We start from the raw sequence: 24,556 nt of genomic DNA, 5'->3' as shown, positions 1-24,556 counted from the left end.
AGTTCCCACAGGAAACCATTGGCCATTTCATCCTACCATGACTTGTCTCTAACTGCTGGAGAGTCTCTGGCAATCAGAGAATTACTATTAATAGGCATAGCTGCAGAGGTAATAGTAATAGTCATAGCTGGCGAGAGTCATTGCTACAGAGGTAGTAAGTATGACATTTACTGAGCAGCTAATATGTGCCAACTATTATACACATTTTTTACTGACAATAAAAACCCATTAGTAGGTCTTATTATCATTACCATTTTAAATAAAGGAATTACTCTGGCTCTAGATATAGTCCTGAGAGCATTTACAAAGGAGAAAGGAATTATTTAAGCATCTGAAAACCTTGGAAATTTGAGGCTGTTTATTTGGACCATCCAAATACAAGTCACTCAAATGTACTGTCCTGCATCCCAGCATCAAGGCTGACAGAATCCCAGAGGGTGGTAATGAGGATGGTACTCTCACAAAGAAGGGCAATGAGGGCATTTCAAAGAGGCAGAGAAGCCTAGAGACGAGGGGTGAGTTGGGCATTAGACTTTAGGGGCTTGGGAATGCAGAAGGAAGAAGACAGAGAAGGCTAGCAGTCACAAGTCAACAAACTATGCGCCACTCTCAGGCGGAGAACCAGTTTTCATTCTGGAGAGTTTTCAGTCTTTTTTTTTTTTTTTTAAGTTTTGACAGGCAGAGTGGACAGTGAGAGAGAGACAGAGAGAAAGGTCTTCCTTTTGCCCTTGGTTCACCTTCCAATGGCCGCCGCGGCCGGCATGCTGCAGCCGGCGCATTGCGCTGATCCGAAGCTAGGAGCCAGGTGCTTTTCCTGGTCTCCCATGCAGGTGCAGGGCCCAAGGACTTGGGCCATCCTCCGCTGCACTCCCGGGCCATAACAGAGAGCTGGCCTGGAAGAGGGGCAACCGGGACAGAATCCGGCGCCCCGACTGGGACTAGAACCCAGTGTGCCGGCGCCATTAGCCTAGTGAGCCGCGGCGCCGGCCAGTTCTCAGTGTTTATGACACTGTGACACAGCCTCATTTCTGAGGTCAGATACTGACTTGTTGAGAAGAATTTGGTGTGCCTCCTGGCAGTGGTTCTGGATTGCGATCCAATACTCATCAGGCTGCAGAGGTAATTTTCCTGCCAGTAATTCTGCTGTTCGAACAAACCTGAGATCTTGAAATCTGCCAAAAGAGAGGAAAAATCCTAATATGAGAAATAACCACTAATGAATTTTGTAGGGCAGTTTCAGAGGGCATATGTTTTCCTTTTTCAGTGAGAAGAAAGTTGAGTAAAACTATTATGTCTGACAAGCTACAAGTCTGAGGAAGGAATGGCTTAGTCCAAAATAACTTTTAAAAAAATATATGTATTTTATTTATTTGAAAGGCAGAATTACAGAGTGAGAGGGAGGGACAGAGAGAGGGAAGGATCCTTCATCTGCAGGTTCATTCCCCAAATGGGCGCAATGGCCGTATCTGGGCCAGGCTGAAACCAGGAACCTGAATCTCTATCTGGGTCTCCCACATTGGTGGCAGAGGCCTAAGTACTTGGGCCATCTTTGCTACTTTCCCAGGTGTATTTGCAGGGAGCTGATGGGAAGCAGAGCAGCCAGGTTTTGAAGTAGAGCTCTGATATGGAATATTGGTGTTGCAGGCTCTGGCTTAACCTACTGTGTCATGACAAAAGAACTCTTGCAAAGAGGAGATAAATCAATCAACTCAGTAGGTGTTTACTGACCCTTCCTGCACACCTCAATTTGGATAATCCCTTTGGGGAGCAAGACTTTGGCAATGACTGGTATTTGGCTAGCTGAGAATTCTGGGTATTAAATGGACAAATCAAAGTACTTCACAACATTAAAGATACAGAGGAAAGGGCCATGCAAAACACCATCTTTCACTGTCAAGTAGGTTTCACCCAGACCTCAGTGTGGCCTCTGGGTGAGCCTCACAAGACAATGTGGAGGACTGCTTTGGTCTGAACCAAAATGCACCTGCTTCTTTCGGTCCTCAAATCACCATGAAGGTGAAGGAGGTTTAGCCAGTGAGAAGCAATGAGAGTCCTCCTCATGATCAGGGGGATCTTTTAAAAATATGTCAGATTGGGCCGGCGCCGCGGTTCACTAGGCTAATCCTCCGCCTAGCGGCGCCGGCACACCGGGTTCTAGTCCTGGTTGGGGCGCCGGATTCTGTCCCGGTTGCCCCTCTTCCAGGCCAGCTCTCTGCTATGGCCCGGGAGTGCAGTGGAGGATGGCCCAGGTGCTTGGGCCCTGCACCCCATGGGAGACCAGGAAAAGCACCTGGCTCCTGGCTCCTGCCATCGGATCAGCACGGTGTGCCGGCCGCAGTGCACCGGCCGCGGCGGCCATTGGAGGGTGAACCAACGGCAAAGGAAGACCTTTCTCTCTGTCTCTCTCTCTCACTGTCCACTCTGCCTGTCAAAAAAAAAAAAAAAATGTCAGATCATACCATTGTGTTGGACACCTTCCAATGACTTCCCATTGCAGAGTAAAAGTCAGAGTCCTATCTGGAGCCTACAAGGCCCTCTGCAGCCTGTGCCTTAACTCTTGTTCTTCTTCCTCCCCATCTCCTCTCTGACGTCTTCTCCCACTACCCAGCTCTCTCTGCTCCAGATATACCTCATTACTGCTCCGAGAACAGTATGCTGCTGTCTGGATCCTTTGCCCAGGCTGTTCCTGCTGCCTACAGTATTCACCCCCTACCCCTACCCCCAACCTGTGTCCGTAGGGCTAACTTCCTCACTTTCAAGACTTTGATAAAATAGGAACTTCACAGTGAAAGTTACCCATGGCTGTCGTATGGTTGTGCAGGCAGTGCCCTGCCCAAGGTGCCAGAATGAGTGAGTGTGCTGCTTGCCAGGCAATGAATTCTAGTGTTAGTCTGCGTCCATCTCAGGAGAGGCAGAGGGTGGGATTCAGATGAAAGTACTTTATGGGGTGGCATGCCCACTCTACCCCCATACAAGCCACACCCCCTATCCCCATGACTCTGGTTAATTTTTCTTTCCATAGCACCTGTCACCTCCTAACATACATATAACTTACTTATCTATTGGGTTAATTTTGTCTGTTTTCCCCCTCAAAAATGAACTCACTGCTGAATCCGCTGCACTAAATGCTTAGCACATACCAGGAGACATCTATTTTTTTTAAATGAATGAATGAAAAAGTAAGTATCTTTATGAAACATTTGGAAGCCAAGAAAGAGAAGAACATTTGGACTTTACATACATTCATTTCTACCTCTTTCACATGAGTAACATCACCAATTATTACTGAGGTTGAAAATTCCAGGGTGTCTGGGTAGGATAGTAGGGATGGACAGCAAAGAGCAGGAAATAACAAGTAGCTCCCTTCAAGGCCACTCCACTTCTTTCCCCCTCCTATTTACCCTTTGGGTTTAGCAGCTAAATGTTGATCAACCAAGGATGTGGCTTTGCAGTGTTGTTGTACTGGTCAATTATGAAGGGTACTATCCCTATTGTATTCTACATGAATAGTGAGTGCCCTGAGGAGTTGGGCAACTTGGCAATCCTGCAAAAGGAAACAGAGCTAGAAAAGGGCTGCCTGCATCTTGTTCATGCAACACTTCTCCAACTCATGCTGATGCCTGTCTTTAGGGGCCCATGGGGCAGCTCGGCCCAAGGTCTTTATGAAAGCAGCTCTGGGGCCGGCACTGTGGCACAGTGGGTTAAAGCCCCAGCCTGCAGTGCTGGCACCCCATGTGGGCACAAGTTCGAGTCCCGGCTGCTCCTCTTCCAATCCAGCTCTCTGCTATGGCCTGGGAAAGCAGTAGAAGATGGCCCAAGTCTTTATGCCCTTTTACCCACATAGGAAGACCCAGAAGAAGCTCCTGGCTTTGGATCAGCACAGTTCCTGCAGTTGCAGCCAATTGGGGAGTGAACCAGCAGATGGAAGACCTCTCTCTGTCTCTCTCTCTCTCTCTCTCTCTGCCTCTCCTTCTCTGTGTAACTCTGACTTTCAAATAAATAAATCTTTAAATGTTTATATATATATATATTTGTTGAATGAATGGATGAAACTCCTTCTGCTTTCCTATGATGCTCTCACCTTCGCCTGTTCTTCCCAAATCAATGGATGTTGTCCTCTTTGCCACACTACCCAAGGCCTCTTTTAGCACACAGGTCCACCAATGTTCTTCCTGAAGTTTATTTCATTTATTTATAAAGTCCTCTTTTAAATCAACACTCACTGACTAATCACTTCCCAAACTAGATTTTGGCCCAATTTCTTAGGTTGTCTAAGTTCTTATCTCATTTTCATCATCTACTTTAATGACCTTGCAGGACATTTTTCTCATCTTCCAAAATTCCCGCAGCCTAAATTTCCAGTTCTTTTTGGTGGAGGTGGTGAACTAAGCCTCTATGTTATGTGGCCAGGAACAAAGCATTGCTAGGAAAGGACAGAACCCTGAGGACCTCACTTGCGGTCCATGTTTCGCAGGCAATCTTAGAAGCTAACCCTTATCATCGCCTGATAATTCTTACTCATCTTCAGTCAAATCCTAACAAAATTCCTACACTTGCCAGACTAGGTTTCTCCTCTTTCCTCAGACCACAACCCTCATTCTAGCTTCTGAATTAACTACCCTTAACTGACCACTAAGATCTAAGAATTTCTTCAGATCTAAGAATTTCTTGATATGCAATTCACATAATATTTCTTGATATGCATGTTTTTCCTTAATGAATCTTTCTCATTTGTATTTTTGTGTTCAGCTGATAAAAACCTTCTAAATGATTTTGGTTCACCCTCATGCCTCTCTTGCCTGAATAACCTTCTCAGGAAAGCGTGAACAGCAAATGGTATGAATCTTCTCAGTAGAAGCTATCCATTCATTAATTTGCACTGCTGCATGATCAAATTAAACTCAAGAGCACATGCTTATCTGTTATCTGCTCAGCACTGAGCTTCTGGCAATTTTACTAACTCTAACACAGATTCCCTCATTGATTTCCATGTTAATTTTTTTTCAAGTCCATAAACATGGTTGTATTTATTTATTTATTTTTAAAGATTTATTTATTTATTTGAAAGTCAGAGTTACACTGAGAGAGGGAAAGAGAGGCAGAGATTTTTCATCTGCTGCAAAGACCAGGAATGGGCCAGCTGAAGCCAGGAGCCAGGAACTTCTTCCAGGTCTCCCACATGGGTGGCAGGGAATCAAGTACTTGGGCCATCTTCTGTTGCTTTCCCAGGTGCATTAGCAGGGAGCTGGATAAGGTGGAGTAGCCAGGACTCAAACCATCCCATATGGGATGGTTGCACTCCAGGCAGCAGCTTAACCTGCTGAGCCACAGCGCCAGTCCCAACATGGTTATATTTAAAGTAATACCTTCCTTTATTGAACAAGTACTGTATTCGAGACACGGTTCTAAACACTTTACCCAAACAATTCCATGAGGTAGGCATTGTTATAAGGAGTCTCCAAAGAGTTCATGGACAATGTATATTATGTAAAAACTATGTATGGATTTCAAAATTTGTTTTTCAGGGGCTGGCGATATGGCACAGCAGGTTGAACCACTGCCTGCAGTGCCAGCATCCCATATGGACACCAGTTCTAATCCTGGTTGTTCTACTTCCAATCCAGCTTCCTGCTAATGCACCTGGGAAAGCAGCCAAGGATGGCCCAAGTGCCTGGGGCCCTGCACCCACTGGACTTGGACTGGCCCAGTCCTAGCTGTTACAGCCATCTGGGGGAGTGAACCAGCAGATGAAAGATATCTCTCTCTCCCCCTTTCTTTGCCTCCCCTTCTTTCACTGTAATTCTGCTTTTCAAAAAAAATTAAATCTTAAAAATTTTTTTTCAGCATAATAAATGTATTTTTAGAGAATGGCACTGTGGCAGAGTATGTTAAACCTCTGCCTGCAGTGCTGGCATCCCATATGGGCAGGAATCCAGCTCCCTGCGAATGGCCTGGGAAAGCAGAGGAAGATGGCCCAAATGCTTGAGCACCTGCACTAGAATGGGAGACCCAGAAGAAGCTCCTGGCTCTTGGCTTCGGATTGGCTCAGCTCTGGCCATTGTGGTCATTTGGGGAATGAACCGGCAGATGGAAGACCTCTCTGTCTCCCCACCTCTCTGTCTGTAACCCTGTCTCCCACATAAATAAATACATCTTTAAAAAATGTATTTTTAAGCTACAATCCTATGATTGTTCTGAAATACCCTTGTAATATTCACATTTGAATATAAAGAAACAAGATCACCGAGGGATTAACTTATCCCACCTAACATAATTAGTAACAGCAAGAACCAGAATCCAAGAAGTCTAGTTTCAGGGCTCATTCTATATCACTCTATACATTTCTGCCCAGTTGGAAAATGACTTTTTTAGTTTTTCAGTATCCTGACTGGCACCTCTGATGCTTTCAAAAACTGAATTCAGTTCAAGGAAGGAAATGCACCTATTTCTTATCAGTGAGCTTTGCCCTAGGTTGACTTAATCTTCAACTCCTTTTTAAAATAAAAGCAAAACAATGAGAAAATTATAAGAAAAACAAGATTGCTCTCCAAGCAACAAGGCTTCCTTAAGACTAAACACGTTCAAAGCTAGATGTCCTCCTCAAACAAAATATACGAGCTACTGATAAGTTCAGCCAATCAAAATTAAGTAAACATATCTGCCTCTAATTTTCCAAAGAACAACCCAGATGGCAACAGCTCATCATTTCATTAACTTGGTGTTTCTGTGAAGTCTGATGTCTTCATTTTCCCACCAGGATCTACACTCTTTCTTGAGGGGTCCATTAAAAACAAACAAAAACAACAACAACAAAAACCTCTCCACAATCTAGAATTTTTGTTCTGATTTCACTGCAAAGTCAAGGCTGTTCCCACTGTGCCCAGTATGACAGGCTGTCTTACATGCAAACAAAGAAAGGGGAGGGGAGGCACTTACTCTGTAAACCACAGGTCTTTCAGGCTCAGCATCATGGGGTTCACTGTGTGCAGGTGCTCCTCATTCCACTTTTTGGCATTCCTGTAGGCACTGTGCCAGGGCACAGGGGCCCGGATAACTCTTTGAGGAAACATGCGGGGGACACTGTCGATGAAGAGCCTTTTTCTCTCCATTGGGTCCATGAGGATGTAATCAACTAGAACCAAGAGGGAAAATACCCTGTTATTAAGCATGGATCTCAAGGTGCTCTTAGCTTCAACACCTAAAACATGGGACTGGTATCTGGCACAGCAATTAAGACACTGCTTGGGGTGTCCATATCCCGTATCTGAGTACCTTGGTTCAACTCCCAGCTCCACTACCATTCCAGCTTCCTGCTAGTGTGCACCCTGGGAGTCAGCAGGTGATGGCTTAAGTAATTGAGTCTCTGCTCAAACTGGATTGAGTTCTTGGCCCTTGGCTTTGGACTGGCCAAGCCCTGGATATTGTGGGCATTTAAGAAGTGAAAGAGTGGATGGGAGATCTTGTTTGTTTCCCTTTCTCTCTGACTAAAATAAAATTTCACAACAATCTGAAAAAAAATACCCACCCAAAATAAAACATTTAAAATGTAAATCATCCTCTGTCCATTTGCACTGAAAAATGCCCCTTCAATTATGGCCAATCCTGGGTGTAACCCAATTGTTGTATGTGTTTTCTTTTGAAGATATTCTAGGCACTTAGGACCTGGAGTTGAGTCATGTTAGGATAGCTAGCACCATGCTTGACAGTGAACTGGTATTTTCTGATACCTTAATAAGTCATTAATTTCTCACACCAAAATAGTTACATAAAAATATCAATACAACAGAGGCCAGTGTTGTGGCATAGCAGTTTAAACTGTTGCCTTTGATGCCGGCAACCACCAGTTCATGTCCTGGCTGTTCCACTTTGATCCAGCTCCCTGCTGGAAGATGGCCCAAGTACATGGGCCCCTGCACCAGATGAGGCTCTTGGCTCCTGGTTTCAGCCTGGCCCAGTTCTGGCCATTTTGTCCATTTGGGGAGTAACTCAGTAGATGGAAGGTCTCTCTCTCTTTCCCACACCCCCCTCTGTAACTCAGCCTGTCAAATAAATAAGAAATCAATCTATCTTAAAAAAATTAACACAACAGACTTCACCAGATACTTATGGAAGAAAATTTAGAGGCCAAATATTCTACATGCTAAGGAGAGAAAGAGTAGTAAACGCTTCATGGAGGAAGTAACATTTGTTTTGGGTCATAAAGAATGAGTAGGAGTTTGTTAGAAAAAGAAGGGAAGAGCATCAGTGGCAGAGGGAAAGCATGTAAGGAGGTGCAGTGCCATCACTTTGTATGACATGCTTATGGAGAGCTGTGAGCTGTGTACCAGCAGAAAGCTCAGGTACAGTAGTGAAGTTAAAGGTGAAAATATTGGAAAAATAAATTGGAACTGGAATTGAAAGGATCTTAGATGTTTATTTTTAGGAGCCTTGGTATACAAGAAGCCAATACACTGACACCATTAGAAGCTAGTTAGAAAAATAAAGATAATTAGACAATGTACTAGAGCTATCTGTTGTCCACACAGAATAGCAACATGAGTAACTAGTAGGATTACCCCTGCTCTTTGATGTGTTTCTCATATTACTGACCAGTCATCAAATATTTTCCAATGACCTACTGTGTGCACAAGACACTAGGCTAAAGATGAAAGGAAGATGGGGCCGGCACTGTGGCGCAGCAGGTTAACACCCTGGCCTGAAGCACCACCATCCCATATGGGCGCTGGTTCTAGTCCTGGCTGCTCCTCTTCCCATCCAGCTCTCTGCTATGGCCTGAGAAAGCAGTAGAAGATGGCCAAAGTCCTTAGGCCCCTGCACTCGCGTGGGAGACCCGGAAGAAGCTCCTGGCTCCTGGCTTCGGATTGGCACAGCTCTGGATGTTGCAGCCATCTGGGGACTGAATCAGCGGATGGAAGACCTCTCTCTCTCTGTCTACCTCTCTCTGAAACTCTGTCTTTCAAATAAATAAAATAAATCTTAAAAAAAAAGAAAGAAAGGCAAGGGAAAAGTTTTAAAGCAGGATGAATTGAAAGTAGAGACAAGCGAGTGCAATGAATGCAGAGGATGGAGTGACCACTGTGGAATGTAGTGACAGGCAAAAATATTTGGTTTGAGCTAGATTTTATTTATAATTTTTATTCACTTATTTGAGAAGCAGAGAGAGAGAGAGAGAACTCCCATTGACTGGTTTATTCCCTAAATGTTTGCAACGGCTGGGGTGGGCTAGGGCTAAACAAGAGAGCTGTGAACTCAGTCCAGGTCTCACTGGTGGGTGGCAGAAAGCCAACCACTTGAGCCATCACCACTGCTTCCCAAGATCTGCATTAGCAGGAAGCGGGAATCAGGAGCCAGAGCTGGGAGTTGAACCCAAGTACTCTGATATGGGATGCACTAGGCCATGTGCCTGCTCCTTGAGTTAGTTTATGAAGCTTGAGTAAGCTATTGCTAACACACAGCATTGCTCCAAGATCAGTCACATCTGCATCACCTGAGAACTTGTAAGAAACATAGAATCAGGGCCGATGCTATGGCACAGTGGGTTAACGCCCTGACCTGAAGCACCAGCATCCCATATGGGTGCCAGTTCTAGTCCCCGCTGCTCCTCTTCCCATCCAGCTCTCTGCTATGGCCTTGGGAAAGCGGTAGAAGATGGCCCAAGTCCTTGGGCCCCTGCACCCGCATGGGGAGACCTGGAAAAAGCTCCTGGATCCTGGCTTTGGATCGGCACAGTGCCAGCTGTTGTGGCCAATTGGGGAGTGAACCATCAGATGGAAGACCTCTCTATCTCTCTCTGCTTCTCCTCTTTCTGTGCAACTCTTTCAAATAAATAAATACTATACTTGATCTTAGCCAAAATCTTAAAAAAAAAAAAAAGAAACATAGAATCTTGGCCCTGCCTTACATTCAGATCTATTGAATCAGAACCTGCATTTAACAAGTTCCCCAGATGATGTGGGTACACGTTAAAGTGAGGAAAGTGCTGTTGTAGACATTAATGGTGGGGGCATTTGAATTAAATGTTAGATGAGTTTTGGCATATTTAGTGGAACCAACGTGGCAACTGATACAATGGAAAGAAAGAAGACATCCTTCCCATAGAAACCTCCAACCCCATTTATGCTCAACCTTACCAATGCTTTTCATGAGGCTACCATAATAGTCATTTTCCTTCTCATCCACGAGTGCAACAAGCAAGGGTTCTAGGAAGGGACTTGTTAGCAGTGAGTTAGAAATCAGCTTTGAAATCCGAACCATCACTTTGTCTTCCTCAGGGGCAATCATGTCTTTTCGTATTCCATTGTTCAAGTAGTAATAGTATCTCTTCCATTAACAAACCACCAGGAAAAAAAAGAAAAAGAAAAAAAAAATTGTGATTGGGCAACTGTGGCCACCAGTCCCACCCATTAGGTGCCAAGAGAGCCTGTTCATACAGCACCCATCCTCACCCTTCACTTGCTACAATCACACTTTCTGGGCCCGTTGCTTTTCACACTTACAGATTTCGCTGCAATGACATCACTGGCAAGTTTTGCCCATGACTCCAGAGGATTCAACAGAAGACAGAGACATATTAGGAAGGATTTGTCAAAGGATTTGCAGCTAGGAACAGTGGGATGAGTATGGAAGCCAAGGATGAAGGCAGTATGTCTGATGACTTTTATTAAGGGAAATGACAAGCTCCTGAAGTGGACTCAAATAATCCAGCCATCTGCTAGTGGGCATCCTGAGAGGCAGCAGGTGATGGCTCAAGTACTTAGGTCCTTGCCACCCACAAGGGAGTCACAGACCACATTCTGGGTTCCTAGCTCAGCCCCAGCTCTTCTAGGCCTTTGGGGAGTGAACCAGAAGATGAAAGATTTCTATTTCTCTCTCGCTCTCTCAAATAAATGAAAATGAATAAATATTAAAAATAATCCATGCCCCTGGGGCTGGCATTGTGGTATAGCAGGTAAAGCTGCCTCCTACAACACCAGTATCCCATATGAGTGCCTGTTCAAGTCTTAGGTTTTTCATTTCCAACCCAGCTCCCTGCTAATGGCCTGGGAAAAGCCACTAGCATTGAGACAAAACTAGGGCTTCGGCCAGGTCTGGCTGATAACAAAATATCTCTGCTCTAAACAGCTACACAGAAATTTTCAAATTTGCATGAAGATAAGAACCACCTGGAGGAGATGTGTGATAAAACCTATCTGCATGAGGAACAGGCTGGGAATCTATATTTTAACAAGAATTTTACTCCCTACATGACACCCAAACAGTTCTTAAAATCAGAGAACTTTGGCAATTCTATCCTAAAAAGACAGTCTCTGACTTAAGATGGCTCCATTTATGATTCTTTTTTTTTACTTTATAATGGTGCAAAAGCAGTACACATTCAGTAGAAACTTTGAGTTTTGAATTTTTGTCTTTTGCCCAGCTAGCATTGTGCAGTACATTGCTTTCTCACAGTGCTGGCCAGGACAGCAGCCACAGCTCCCAGTCACCCCTCTACAGTGGGCTGTGTGGCAAAGCTAGGATGTTCTGTCGGTTAAGTGGATTCAATGCATATGTTTTACTTGGGCTATTTTCAGTGTACAATCGGTTTGTCGGAATGCAATGCCATCGTCATAAGGAGCACCTATAATAAGCTGCTTCCATTAACTTGGAAAGAGGTGAGCTGCAAGTATTGGCAGCAGTCTCATCTGCCCACTGGTCATTGGCAATGAAAGTCAAAGCTGATTTGAAACCCTTTTCCTACATGTTGTGCTTCTCACCCAGCTGTAGTGATTTGTTCTCAAAGCCACTGAGCCATTCAGCAGCTTCAAGGCAAAACCCTAAATAAATAAGCTTGCTGAGGTCACTGGATCAAACTGGCCATTTTTGTTGAGCTGGTGTGTTTATGTTGTTTTCTGAACTCAAAAGCCCATGGCTGGAGTAGAAGAACTAACACAGGTCTCACTCAGGCTTCGGGGATATTTTCCTCCTCTGACAGCTACAAGCCACAAGATCTCTTTATTAGTCTACACCCCCACTTCTACGTTTAGACAATGAGAATAATCCTTGCTCTTGAATGGGGTCTGATAGCAAGAGGGGTTAGCCTGGAATTTTGCCAATTGCATATACTCAGTCTCCATGAGTTTAAAAGAATTTTTAAAAAACTTATTTGCAAGACTGAGAGGGAGGAATGAAGGGAGAGAGTGAAAGAAAGCACAAGAACCAGAGCCAGAGGCAGAGCCAGAGGCAGAGCCAGAGGCAGAGGCAGAGCCAGGGCGAGTGTTATCCCTTTGGCTGTTTTACTCCCCAAATGCCTGGAATAGCCAGGACTGATCCAGGCTGGAGCCAGGAGCTCAATCCAGGTCTCCCACATAGATGGCAGAAACCCAACTCCCTTAGGCATCATTGCTGTACACCCCCCCCCACACACACACACAAACATGCACACCCTCCATTCCATAGTCTGTCATGGGGTCCAGATTTTGGTATTTTAAAAACATTCCCCAGGTGACTCTGCTATTCTTTCCTGTTGTAGATTCACTGAGATGCCAAGAGAAAGACTTAAAAAACTGAGAGAAAAGGTCCAACAAGAACTTACCTCCAGATCTAGTTCAGATGGTTTGCTTTCCTTACTTTCTATTTCCATCTCCTGCTGTAACATCACATTGATTTGTTGTTCTGGACTCATAGGTCTGCTTCCTGGGAGGGTCAAAGATTGTTCCACTTCCTTCTTCATGGGTAGTGAGGTGGAGGTGCTGCAGGCCAAGCTGATCCTGAAAAGCAGACACAGTTCAGCCATTGGTGCTTGGTGTCAGGCCTACTTTCTTCAACCCAGGAAGTGCGGTTCTATAATAGCAGCCTTGTGTCATCTATCAGTATGAGTGTATACTTCAAAGATGCCCTTAATACTCAACAACTCATGTGTGTGTTAGTACTGGCTTTGCTCAGTTGGTTATTTTTAAAGAGTGTTTTTATTTACTTATTTTAATTTAAAAGGCAGAGAAACACAGACAAAAAGACAAAAGTCCTCCATCCATTGTTCACTCCACGAAATGCCTGCAATAAGCAGCTAGAGCTGGGCCTGGAACCTGAACTCAACTGGGTCTCCCATTTGGGTGGCAGGGACCCAAGCACTCGAGCCATCACCACTGCCTCCCAGGGCATGCATGAGCAGGAGGCTGGAATTAGGAAGGGAGCCAAGACATGAACCCAGGCATTCTGATATGGGATGCAAGGCATCCCAAGTGCTATCTTATCAGGGCGACAAACACATGCCCAGTTAATTTATGTTTAGAGCCTAACATTTGGAGGTTTAAGCAACTGGTGGAAAAACCATGAGTCACTGGGTATGTGACTGCTTTGGTGCCGAGCAGCAGCACAAGCTTCAATGAGTTGGTTCATCCTAAGTCCCCAGATTCTCTGATCCCCACAGTGACATCTTACCCAATGGAATCCTCTTTGTCTCTGGAAGAAAACTTCATTTTCTTCTTGATGGGCTCTGATGGGCTTTTACTTGCTGGAAAATAGAGAAGGAAGGCATCAGTGATTGGCAGAGGCCTTGGGCCATTCTGTCCACAGGCGTGTGACTTTTGGAATAAGCCAGGGACCAAAGACGGTGTGGTGAGATGAGGCAGAAGATGCAGGCTCGGCCGGCGCCGCAGCTCACTAGGCTAATCCTCTGTCTTGCGGCACCGGCACACCGGGTTCTAGTCCCGGTCGGGGCACTGGATTCTGTCTCGGTTGCCCCTCTTCCAGGCCAGCTCTCTGCTGTGGCCCGGGAAGGCAGTGGAGGATGGCCCAAGTGCTTGGGCCCTGCACCCCATGGGAGACCAGGATAAGTACCTGGCTCCTGCCATTGGATCAGCGCGGTGCGCCGGCCGCGGCGGCCATTGGAGGGTGAACCAACGGCAAAAGGAAGACCTTTCTCTCTGTCTCTCTCTCTCACTGTCCACTCTGCCTGTCAAAAAAAAAAAAAAAAAAAAAAAAAAAAAAAAGAAGGTGCAGGCTCTAGTCCCATTTCTATTACTAATCACCTGTGTGACCCCAATCCATCACGCTGGGCCTCGGCTTCCCCAACTGTAAAATGGGGATGAATCTAGCTTCTCTTCATCTATACACTGGACAAGTATTAACTGCCTGGTCATTTCACTTCCCAGCACTGTATACTCTATTTTCTAACTACTAGTGGTTATATTATTGTTTAATATTTCTTATTAAATAGACTCAGGCTTTTAAACTTAGTGTGTTTCTTATTAAAATAAAAATTTTTTAAATTATTTATTTGAGAGGCAGAGAGACACACAGAAAGACAAAGAGACAGAGAGAGACAGAAAGACACACACATATGCACAGAACCCACTGGTTCACTGTTCAAATACTGGCAATAGTTAGGGCTGGGCCTGTGCCAAAGCCAGGATCCAGGAACTTAATTCAGGTCTCCCACTTGGGTGGCAAGAACCCAATCACTTGAGTCATCACTGCTACCTTCCAGGGTCTGCATTAGTAGGAAGATGGAGTCAGGAGCCAGGTATTGATCCCAGACACTCCAATACAGGACACAGGTACCCCAACAGGTATAACCACTATGCCAAATGGCTGCCGCTGTTAAAGGAAGGAATTTCACATGACTAGTCCAAATGGAAAAACCAGTATCACTTGCAATAAATAGAAGGTAACTACAAATAAATTCAATAAAAATATAAAAACTATGTTATTAGACTAGCTACTAACCTTTACTTGCTATAGTCTCTAGTCTGAGGAATTAATAAGTAATAGAGAAGTATTAAAGACATACTAATATAAAATCGATACTTTGGGAGAATCAAGTGAGTTGAACACTCCAAGCTAAGATGTATTTTGAGTTCATATTTACATGTTCTCAAAATACTCGAAAAAGAATAATAACAGACAAAATACTCATTAAAAAATAAAAGGACACTGTATTCACTGTTCAACAAAATGTCCTTCTATATGATTCAAAAACAAGTAGTGTGAAATGAAAGTCATAAATTCAGCTCCTAGGTGCAGAAGCAGGTAGAAGTCAGGAGCTGGGGCTGGGTCAGGCCAAAGCCATGAACCAAGAACTGCATTTAGGTCTCCTGTCTGGTTGTTAGGGACTCAAGTACCTGAGCCATCATTTGCTGCTTCCCAAGAGTATTAGCAGGTAGCTGGATTCAAAGTGAAGTAGGGGGGCTGGCACTGTGGAGCAGCAGGTTAAAGCCCTGGCCTGAAGCGCTGGCATCCCCTATGGGCGCTGTTTGGAGACCTGGCTGCTCCACTTCCCATCCAGCTCTCTGCTATGGCCTGGGAAAGCAGTAGAAGATGGCCCAAGTCCTTGGGCCCCTGCACCAGCATGGGAGACCTGGAAGAAGCGCCTGGCTCCTGGCTTCGGATTGGCACAGCTCTAGCCATTATGGCCAATTGGGGAGTGAACCATCGGATGGAAGATCTCTCTCTTTCTTTCTCTCTCTCTGCCTCACCTCTCTCTGTGTAACTCTGACTTTCAAACATAAGTTCCTGGACATCATGATCTTGGGCATTTGGGGAATGTTTGATGTATATCCTTGAAATTGGAACATGCGAAGATAACATATTAGAGACCATGCGTGTATTTAATAAACAAATAGCATTGCCAAGAACCACGAGAAACATAAATCCTCCAAGTGTGATGAAAGGACTATGATCATAGAACAGACTAAGCAATAGGTCGGGGGGACGGGGGAGCAGGAGACTACAAGTAGAATTCAATAGAAAATCTGAAACTAAAAAAAAAAAAAATAAGACTTACTAGACATGATAAATTCAAGACTGAAAAAACTGAAGAGAACTTAGTGAACCAGAAGATGTAATTGAGGAATTTACCCAAATATAGTAGAGAGAGGAATGAAACATGAAAATGAGCTTGAGAGAGATTAAGGGTTTCCAAAATATGTCTAAGAAGAATTACAAAAGCATGCCCTGATACATACATGAACTTGGTGGGATTAAGTACATCAGTATATGTAAGATACCATGGAGAGCAGTTTCTAAGAGTACTTCTGGTATTATGCCTCTGTGGAACCTCCTTCCCTTGAATGTTGGCTAGATCAGTGATTCGATTCTAACAGAATATGGCAGAAGTGATAGGTGTCCCCTCTAATATTTTTTGATTTTTTTTAAAAACTTTTATTTAATGAATATAAATTTCCAAAGTACAGAATATTGATTACAATGGATTTCCACCCCTCCCATAACTTCCCTCCCACCCACAACCCTCCCATCTCCTGCTCCCTCTCCTCTTCCATTCACATCAAGATTCACTTTCAATTATCTTTATATACAGAAGATCAATTTAGCATATAGTAAGTAAAGCTTTCAAGAGTTTGCACCCACACAGAAACACAAAGTGTAAAATACTGTTTGAGTACTAGTTATAGCATTAAATCACAATGTACAGCACATTAAGGACAGAGATCCTACATGAGGAGTAAGTGCACAGTGACTCCTGTTGCTGACTTAACAAACTGACACTCTTGTTTATGGCATCAGTAATCACCCTAGGCTCTTGTCCTGAGTTTCCAAGGCTATGGAGGCCTTTCGAGTTCGCTGACTCTGATCATATTTAGACAAGGTCATAGTCAAAGTGGAAGTTCTCTCCTCCCTTCAGAGAAAGGTACCTCCTTCTTTGATGACCTGTTCTTTCCACTGGGATCTCATTCACAGAGATCTTTCATTTAGGTTTGGTGGGTTTTTTTTTTGTTGTTGTTGTTGTTGTTTTTTTTTTTTTTTTTTTTTTTTTTTTTGCCAGAGTGTCTTGGCTTTCCATGCCTGAAATACTCTCATGGGCTTTTTAGCCAGATCCAAATGCCTTAAGGGCTGATTCTGAGGCCAGAGTGCTGTTTAGGACATCTGCCATTCTATGAGTCTGCTGTGTATCCCGCTTCCCATGTTGGATCATTCTCTCCCTTTTTTTTATTCTATCAGTTAGTATTAGCAGACACTAGTCTTGTTTATGTGATCCCTTTGACACTTAATCCCTCTAATATTAAATTCCAAAAGTCATAGTGGATTCTTTCTTGCTGGCTTTCTCTTACCTGCTCTTTCCCTCACTTGCCATAAGGGAAGCCAGAAGCTATGCTGTGAACTGCCCTATGGAAAGGCCCTTATGACAAGCAGCTGGTATCTATGGCCAACAGCCAGCAAGGACCTGAGGTTTTCAGTAAGTCTGGAAGAGGTTTCCTTAGTTGCCTTTATATGACTGTGGCCTTGGTTGACACCTTGATTATAGGCTTGTGACAAAACCTAAGCATAAACAACCCAAATGTCCAAATTCCTGCCCCATAGAAACTGTAAGATAGACAGTAGTTGTTTTAAGCCACAAAGTTATGCGAGCAATTTGTCGTGTAGTAATCAATAGCACAAGTACACAAAACTGTGCTTGGTGTATGTAAGTTGTCCATAAATGTTAGATACTACAATCATTGCCATTGCATAGATGAAGAGAATAAAGCTCAATGAAATTATCCCAAAGTTAGCTGCGATCCAAATAGAACACAGAGTTAGAAAGTTTCACACCAAAGCCCACTTCTGCACAGGTATTGTACACTGCCACAAGTACCTGATGGTAGCTGGTGGTCAGTGTTGACCCTAGGGACACTGATGGTAGCTGGCTGGTAGATCTTCTGCAGGTCTTTCAGCTTTAGGTCTTGGGCCATCAAGGAGTAGTTGTTGCCAATGGAGTCACTGGGTCCACGGTGGTGATGCTGCTCCTTGAAGGGCACAGCCAGAGTCCATGATGTACGTTGCATCAAGGGAGGGTAAAAGCTGTGTGACATGATGGTCTAAGGGAGGAAATGCACAGTGAAACATGACAAGGGACACCTCTACTTCCTACACACTCGGTGGAAATACCTTCTGAATGGACATCAGTTGCACTTCTCTGACTACTGTGAGCATAATTTCTGATGTCAGGGGAAACAGCGGGCATGAAAAATAACTTTTTGAGCCTTGCCTTTATTCCTTATGAGCATGGCTATAAAGTAGGTATATTTACCTTCACTTTACGATTAAGATGCTGAAGTTCACAGAGTTTAGATAACACAGCAGGTGAGCAGGAAGGCCAGATTCTAACTCACTTTTGTATGAGAGATAGATCTTTCTCCCATACTTGCTGCAGCCTCTCCTGGTAACAGAAATGACCAAAGCAACTAATTTCTTTTATCAAATCTGACGTCAGTCCTCCACTAGCCACGAGTACCTGTTGAATACCTAGAGAGGCAAGGTGCATTCTCTGCCTTGTCACCCTCAAGAGAAGAGCTGACAGCCAGGTAAACATACCTGATAGAGTTCAGAGGGTTCTTCATTAGCAGAAGCAGGCAGAGGGGGCAGCTCTGGTCTCATCTGGGAGTGGCTCATGTGATGTATTGAGTCACTTCTGGTGAACTGTGTGATATGGGAAGAAAGCCAATCCTCAGAAATTAGGAAATATTTTCAAGCCTTTGAAGTTGGTTAGGATTAAAGAGCTCCCCCCAAAACGTTTTAGGTACAGAGGGTTCCCCACAAAACACCCTTCTCTTCCCATCCATTATATATGGTTCATTTTTTAAACATCAGTTTGCCTCTTCTTCAGCATCTTCTGCTTGGCTTCCCATCTATGAGCAAACTCAGATATTCACCTCTCACTGGGAAGTGTTCAGATTCTGAGGGCATCCTCAGGCACTCTATCTTAAGGTGTCATTAAAAGAGGTTGACTTTTAAAAATGGACTCTTTCATCTCACATATAGAACAGAAATTTGACCAGGTAGCAGCACTGACTGTATTTTATGTGTGTTTAATACACATAAGCAACTCTCTGTGCTTCATGTGAAAAGGAAAATCATCATTTAAACAGTGTGGATATTTAAATCCACTATTCCATTCAAGGAGTATATACTTGGGAGTGAACTTGTATCTTCCACAGCAAGCCTCAGTCACTGAGCGCCTTTCCACTTCTCCTGAACAGAGCTGAAAGCAACTACAGCGTTGAAGGGTATCATGTGTGTTTTTGTCTTAAGATTCAGCCCTTATATGTAGGACAACTACTTGGCACTGTGATGGAGCAACCACTGGCCTGAGACGTGTTGCTGTACAGCACTTCAAAGGTTTGAGGGATTCTCAAGGGCAATTTGGTTCTCTGTGACTTTCGCCTTTGGCAATGATTTTGGTCTTAACTCATAAGATGAAACATTATTGCATCAATTTATTTGAAAAAAATCATTCAAAATAATTGGTGGGTGTGGGGGTGGAAGACAGATACATGACTCAGCTTTTCGCAGTGTGCCAGCTCCCATGCCCCACCAACCCCTCACTGCTGACTCAAGTTAACCTCCACTATCTCCCTTGGAACATCTACTTCATCAGATAACAATAACAGCAATAATATTTATCATTATTTCAAATTACTAAGGGCCAGGCACAACATTATGAGATTTTCTTATGCCTATATTCTAGCTTAAGAAATCAAGATTCAGAGAAGGTAGGAAAACCTCCCAGTCGCATAATAGGCCAATTTGTTTTCTAAGTCAGTAGCTTCTAAATATATATTACTCTGCATCCTGCCGACACTTTGGAAATAGCAAATGTCACACGGAAAATCACTTTAGGAAGGTTGTGGATCTTAAAACTAAACATAAACAGGTAAACACATAAAGATATATACTCAGCCTGGGATTTTTAAACACAGAATGGTTCGCTGATCTCATGGCCTAAGTTAGTGGTTCTCAGAAGTTTTGGCCAATCAGATTCACTCACGGCACTTTATTAACTATAGGAATGCCTGAGCTCACAAACTGAAAGTTAAGGCTGTCAGTATTTCATCTTTGGAAGCAAGAATGTTATGTGGTCAATAGAAAATCTTTCCTTTGGCCTAGCTTTTAAATCTGTTTCAAATAAAAAATCTTCATTAAAAAAGCAACAAGCGAGCCGGCGCCGTGGCTCAATAGGCTAATCCTCCACCTTGCGGCGCCGGCACACCGGGTTCTAGTCCCGGTTGGGGCACCGGATTCTGTCCCGGTTGCCCCTCTTCCAGGCCAGCTCTCTGCTATGGCCAGGGAGTGCAGTGGAGGATGGCCCAGGTGCTTGGGCCCTGCACCCCATGGGAGACCAGGAAAAGCACCTGGCTCCTGGCTCCTGCCAGGATCAGCGCGGTGCGCCGGCTGCAGCGGCGGCCATTGGAGGGTGAACCAGCGGCAAAGGAAGACCTTTCTCTCTCTGTCTCTCTCTCTCACTGTCCACTCTGCCTGTCAAAAAAAAAAAAAAAAAAAAAAAAAAAAAGCAACAAGCAAATACCACAAACTTCAAACATCCTGAGTGAGTTACAATAAGAATGAGAGTGGAACCCTGACCTTCAGCAGTCAAGGACAATATTAACATTACTTGGGAGGGATCTTGGCATTCATGTTTCTGCTTAGTGTTGGGTGAACCTGATTTTCAGCCCTCATACCAACTGGGAAGTTATTCTTCCCACAAAAAAAAAAAAAAAAAAAAAAAAAAAAAAAAAAAAAAAGAATTTAACCCCAATGGACAGAACTGGCTCTGTTTCAATTGTGATCTATGTTGTAATGTGTGGAGGATCACAGCTCATGGCTCCAGGGCAAGGCATGTGCAACAGGCCTGACCAATTAAGAATACTCCATTCTTACATACACAGGATTGACTGGTTCAGGGATAAGTAAGTGACCCCAGCTGGGTTGATACAGTGTTCCCTAACATTTTCTCTAGACCTAGTGTGGAAGAGGCACTCCCTTTTTACTAGTCACTGTGAGAATGTTTATGACTGGTATTCCCAACATCTACCTTTGCCTTACGGAGGGGAAAGTCTGCCTTATAATAAAGCCAACATAGATGAAAGCAGAGCCACAAGAAGGAGACAGACAGACCCTCAATGGCATCGATTGGACGCCTGGTTCCAACTTGGACTTTCTGATTATTTGAGCTCTTAGATTTTTTGGGGGGAAATGAGCCAGACTGAATTGCACTGTGCCTCCTCACAGTGAAAAAGATTATTGAAGGGCTATACGCAGGACAGCTGAGTCAGTAACAGCACTCAGACTAGACAACAGACACACCACATCATGCAAACAGATAATTCATTCTTGGGATAACAAAGAAAGAAAACCATGAGAATTGTGTGGTTCACAATGAGGAGAAGCAGAAACTCAGCAGAAATAAATAAAATTTTGAAGTAGTTCAGAGGTACAGACTGAGTCATTGAATATTCAGAGTCATATTCTTTTTTTTTTTTTTTTTTTTGACAGGCAGAGTGGACAGTGAGAGAGAGAGAGAGAAAGGTCTTCCTTTTGCTGTTGGTTCACCCTCCAATGGCCGCCACGGCCGGTGCACTGCGGCTGGCGCACTGCGCTGATCCGAAGGCAGGAGCCAGGTGCTTCTCCTGGTCTCCCATGGGGTGCAGGGCCCAAGGACTTGGGCCATCCTCCACTGCACTCCCGGGCCATAACAGAGAGCTGGCCTGGAAGAGGGGCAACCGGGACAGAATCCGGCACCCCGACCAGGACTAGAACCTGGTGTGCTGGCGCCGCAAGGCGGAGGATTAGCCTAGTGAGCTGCAGCGTTGGCCTACAGAGTCATATTCTAAAAGCAGAAAACATCTCAGTCCGTGGGACAAGAACACCTGAGTCACACATAAGGCCGGCAGATCTAGAAACCAATCCTAGGACACAGCAAAGGGAGTTCTGTTGACCAGGCAAAGAATTCTCTGAGGCACCTTCAAGGGGAGGAGATGAAGATTTTTGTAAGGTCCACTTGGCAATGAAAAATGGTTTGTTAAAAATACTAAAGTTTAGCCGGCGCTGCGGCTCACTAGGCTAATCCTCCGCCTTGCGGCGCCGGCACACTGGGTTCTAGTCCTGGTGGGGCACCGGATTCTGTCCCGGTTGCCCCTCTTCCAGGCCAGCTCTCTGCTGTGGCCTGGGAGTGCAGTGGAGGATGGCCCAAGTGCTTGGGCCCTGCACCCTATGGGAGACCAAGAGAAGCACCTGGCTCCTGCCTTCGGATCAGTGCGGTGCGCCAGCCGCAGTGCGCTGGCCGCGGTGGCCATTGGAGGGTGAACCAATGGCAAAGGAAGACCTTTCTCTCTGTCTCTCACTCTCACTGTCCACTCTGCCTGTCAAAAAAAAAAATACTAAAGTTTAAGTTTTCTCTTTTTTTTTTTTTTTTGACAGGCAGAGTGGACAGTGAGAGAGAGAGACAGAGAGAAAGGTCTTCCTTTGCCATTGGTTCACCCTCCAATGGCCGCCGTGGCCGGCGCGCTGCGGCTGGCGCACCGTGCTGATCCGATGGCAGGAGCCAGGAGCCAGGAGCTTTTCCTGGTCTCCCATGGGGTGCAGGGCCCAAGCACCTGGGCCATCCTCCACTGCACTCCCTGGCCACAGCAGAGGGCTGGCCTGGAAGAGGGGCAACTGGGACAGAATCCGGCGCCCCGACCGGGACTAGAACCCGGTGTGCCGGCGCCGCTAGGCGGAGGATTAGCCTAGTGAGCCGCGGCGCCGGCCCTAAGTTTTCTCTTTAGTAAATTACAAGGAGTTTTCACTTTAGGGCATGAGCCTGGTTATGATCAACAAATCCACTTTAATTTGATAAAATTTCAATGTAAAGTGCTCATCTGGGCATTTCTCTATATGGTAATCTAGTGGATTTTGGTTTTTACAATTAGGATTATTATGGCTAGATTGAGTAGAATGGTACTAGATTGAGTAGAATGGGCTACTTACTTTTTATTACATGCGATGTCTGCATATTCATGGAGGCAGATCCCAAATACTTGTCTGAGGACCTCCTACACCAGAATCACTTGGGTCTTAGTTTGAAATATAAATTCTAGTGCTTCACTTCAAATCTTTTGGATCAAAAATATTTTGTGGTGGGGCTAAAACTCTTATGTTTTGGGGGCCGGCGCTGTGGTGCAGCAGGTTAAAGCCTTGGCCTGAAGCGCCAGCATCCCATATGGGCGCCAGTTCTAGTCCCGGCTGCTCCTCTTCCCATCCAGCTCTCTGCTATGGCCTGGGATAGCAGTAGAAGATGGCCCAAGTCCCTGGACCCCTGCACCTGCTTGGGAGACCTGGAAGAAGTTCCTGGCTCCTGGCTTCGGGTTGGTGAAGCTCTGGCTGTTGCGACCATCTGGGGAGTGAACCAGCAGATGGAAGACCTCTCTGTTTCTACCTCTCTCTGTAACTGTCTTTCAAATAAATAAAATAAATCTTTTTTAAAAAAAACTATGTTTTAAAGATATTTCCAGAATATTCTGGTGTGCAGCCAGAGTTGGGACTTGTTGGTTGGAATATTTGGCCGAATGGCCTCAGAAGAGAAGGAAAAAGAGCAAATAGGTGTCTCTTCCTGAATTTTTAACAGCAAAACTTGAAGATGCCTAAAAGTCTACTTCAGCAAAAAAATCACATTTCAAAACACACATCATAAAAATGTGATTAACATACCTGCTCAGTCAATGGAATTTAACATGTTAATTGCTCTGTGATCAAAGAATCCCCTTTCCCATATGTGCTCTTATTCCCTACATGTTGAAAATACAGGCAAAAAAAAAAAAAAAATAGACATGTCCGCCATAAATCTCACACCTACCTTCTGAATTGAGCAATTCCTGTCGCTCATGGTGTCCACTCTAATTGTGCCTATGGAAAAAATAAATGTTGAGTTCTCAGCTTCTCCAGGAACAGGATCCTCTCCTATCCAGTTGCTCTGAAATTCACATTTCCTTATAGCACAAAGAGAATGACACCAATGACGGAACTTTCTGAAAGTTCTGTTCGCAGGGCTGCATCTATGAGGTCATAGACATCAGTCCTCTGAGGAGTAACCGTGTTAGAAGACGAGAGAAAGGGAAACTGGAGAAAGAAGGCACAGCACTGGGATTTTGAAGGCTTTTTGCCCTGGTTTCTACTCTTCCAGCAATGGTCCCTCTTCTTTTCCCTTGTGTGGCTCCTTGCTTGGAACTTTTCCAGGAACACACAGGGTGGAGTTCACTGCAGAGGAAAAATTGAAGCAGAGTTACAGGTCCATATAGAGACCAGGGAGAAATCACTACTCTAAACAAACCCCCAGCAACCTACATTCTTCTTCCTCCTCCCTGGACCGTTTTAACACTGATGGAGGTTGTACCCCCAGGGCCAGTAACCAAGCTTCAGCGTCTGTCGCTAAGGAGAGGAGGGACTTCTGCTAAGCCTTCGTACAAGACCGGGCTTGACCTAGCTCCATGTCTGGGTGTCTGCCTTTTCTGGAGATCCAGCTGGGCAGCAGGAAGTGTTTTCAATAGAAAGGTAGATGGGAGGGAGTTCTGCAATAGCAGCAAGAAATGGAGCCTCCAGAAAGGTCTAAAAGCACAGGGTGTGATGGTGAAGTTCTTGGGATCAAGAATTCGGAGTTCTGGCTTCAGATCCTGCTCTTCCCATTAATTAGCTGTATGCCTTTAGGCAAGTTGCTGCATCTCTCCAAGTCCATCTGTAATAATGTGAGTACCTAACTCACTGGGCTGGTCTCTGAAGATTTAATAAGACAATACTTACACAGCAATCTGCACATGCTAGAAGGATGACT

General features: G+C 44.6%; 1 protein-coding gene across 2 annotated transcripts in view; it reads right to left on the bottom strand.

The window, feature by feature from the left end:
• Window positions 1-24,002, bottom strand: part of DNAH3 (dynein axonemal heavy chain 3) — a 179,718-nt gene extending 155,716 nt beyond the window's left edge. For both annotated transcript variants that reach the window (XR_016226146.1, XM_051847854.3), the window contains exons 1-8: window positions 23,585-24,002; window positions 18,289-18,393; window positions 17,570-17,792; window positions 13,417-13,489; window positions 12,572-12,746; window positions 10,131-10,320; window positions 6,937-7,132; window positions 1,047-1,172 (exon numbers count right to left, since the gene is read on the bottom strand). Coding sequence is in view for 1 of the 2 variants with exons in the window: in XM_051847854.3 (XP_051703814.3) it covers window positions 1,047-1,172; window positions 6,937-7,132; window positions 10,131-10,320; window positions 12,572-12,746; window positions 13,417-13,489; window positions 17,570-17,792; window positions 18,289-18,393; window positions 23,585-23,614 (1,118 nt within the window). In the remaining variant the exon portion in view is untranslated. The remainder of the gene's footprint in view (window positions 1-1,046; window positions 1,173-6,936; window positions 7,133-10,130; window positions 10,321-12,571; window positions 12,747-13,416; window positions 13,490-17,569; window positions 17,793-18,288; window positions 18,394-23,584) is intronic.
• Window positions 24,003-24,556: the final 554 nt, after the last annotated feature.

The sequence above is a fragment of the Oryctolagus cuniculus genome, chromosome 19 (assembly GCF_051225735.1).
Source record: "Oryctolagus cuniculus isolate XC-2025 breed Fujian yellow rabbit chromosome 19, ASM5122573v1, whole genome shotgun sequence".
Taxonomy (NCBI): Eukaryota; Metazoa; Chordata; class Mammalia; order Lagomorpha; family Leporidae; genus Oryctolagus; species Oryctolagus cuniculus.
Note: the sequence above shows the minus strand (reverse complement) of the source record. Positions and strands in the feature narration are given on the sequence as shown.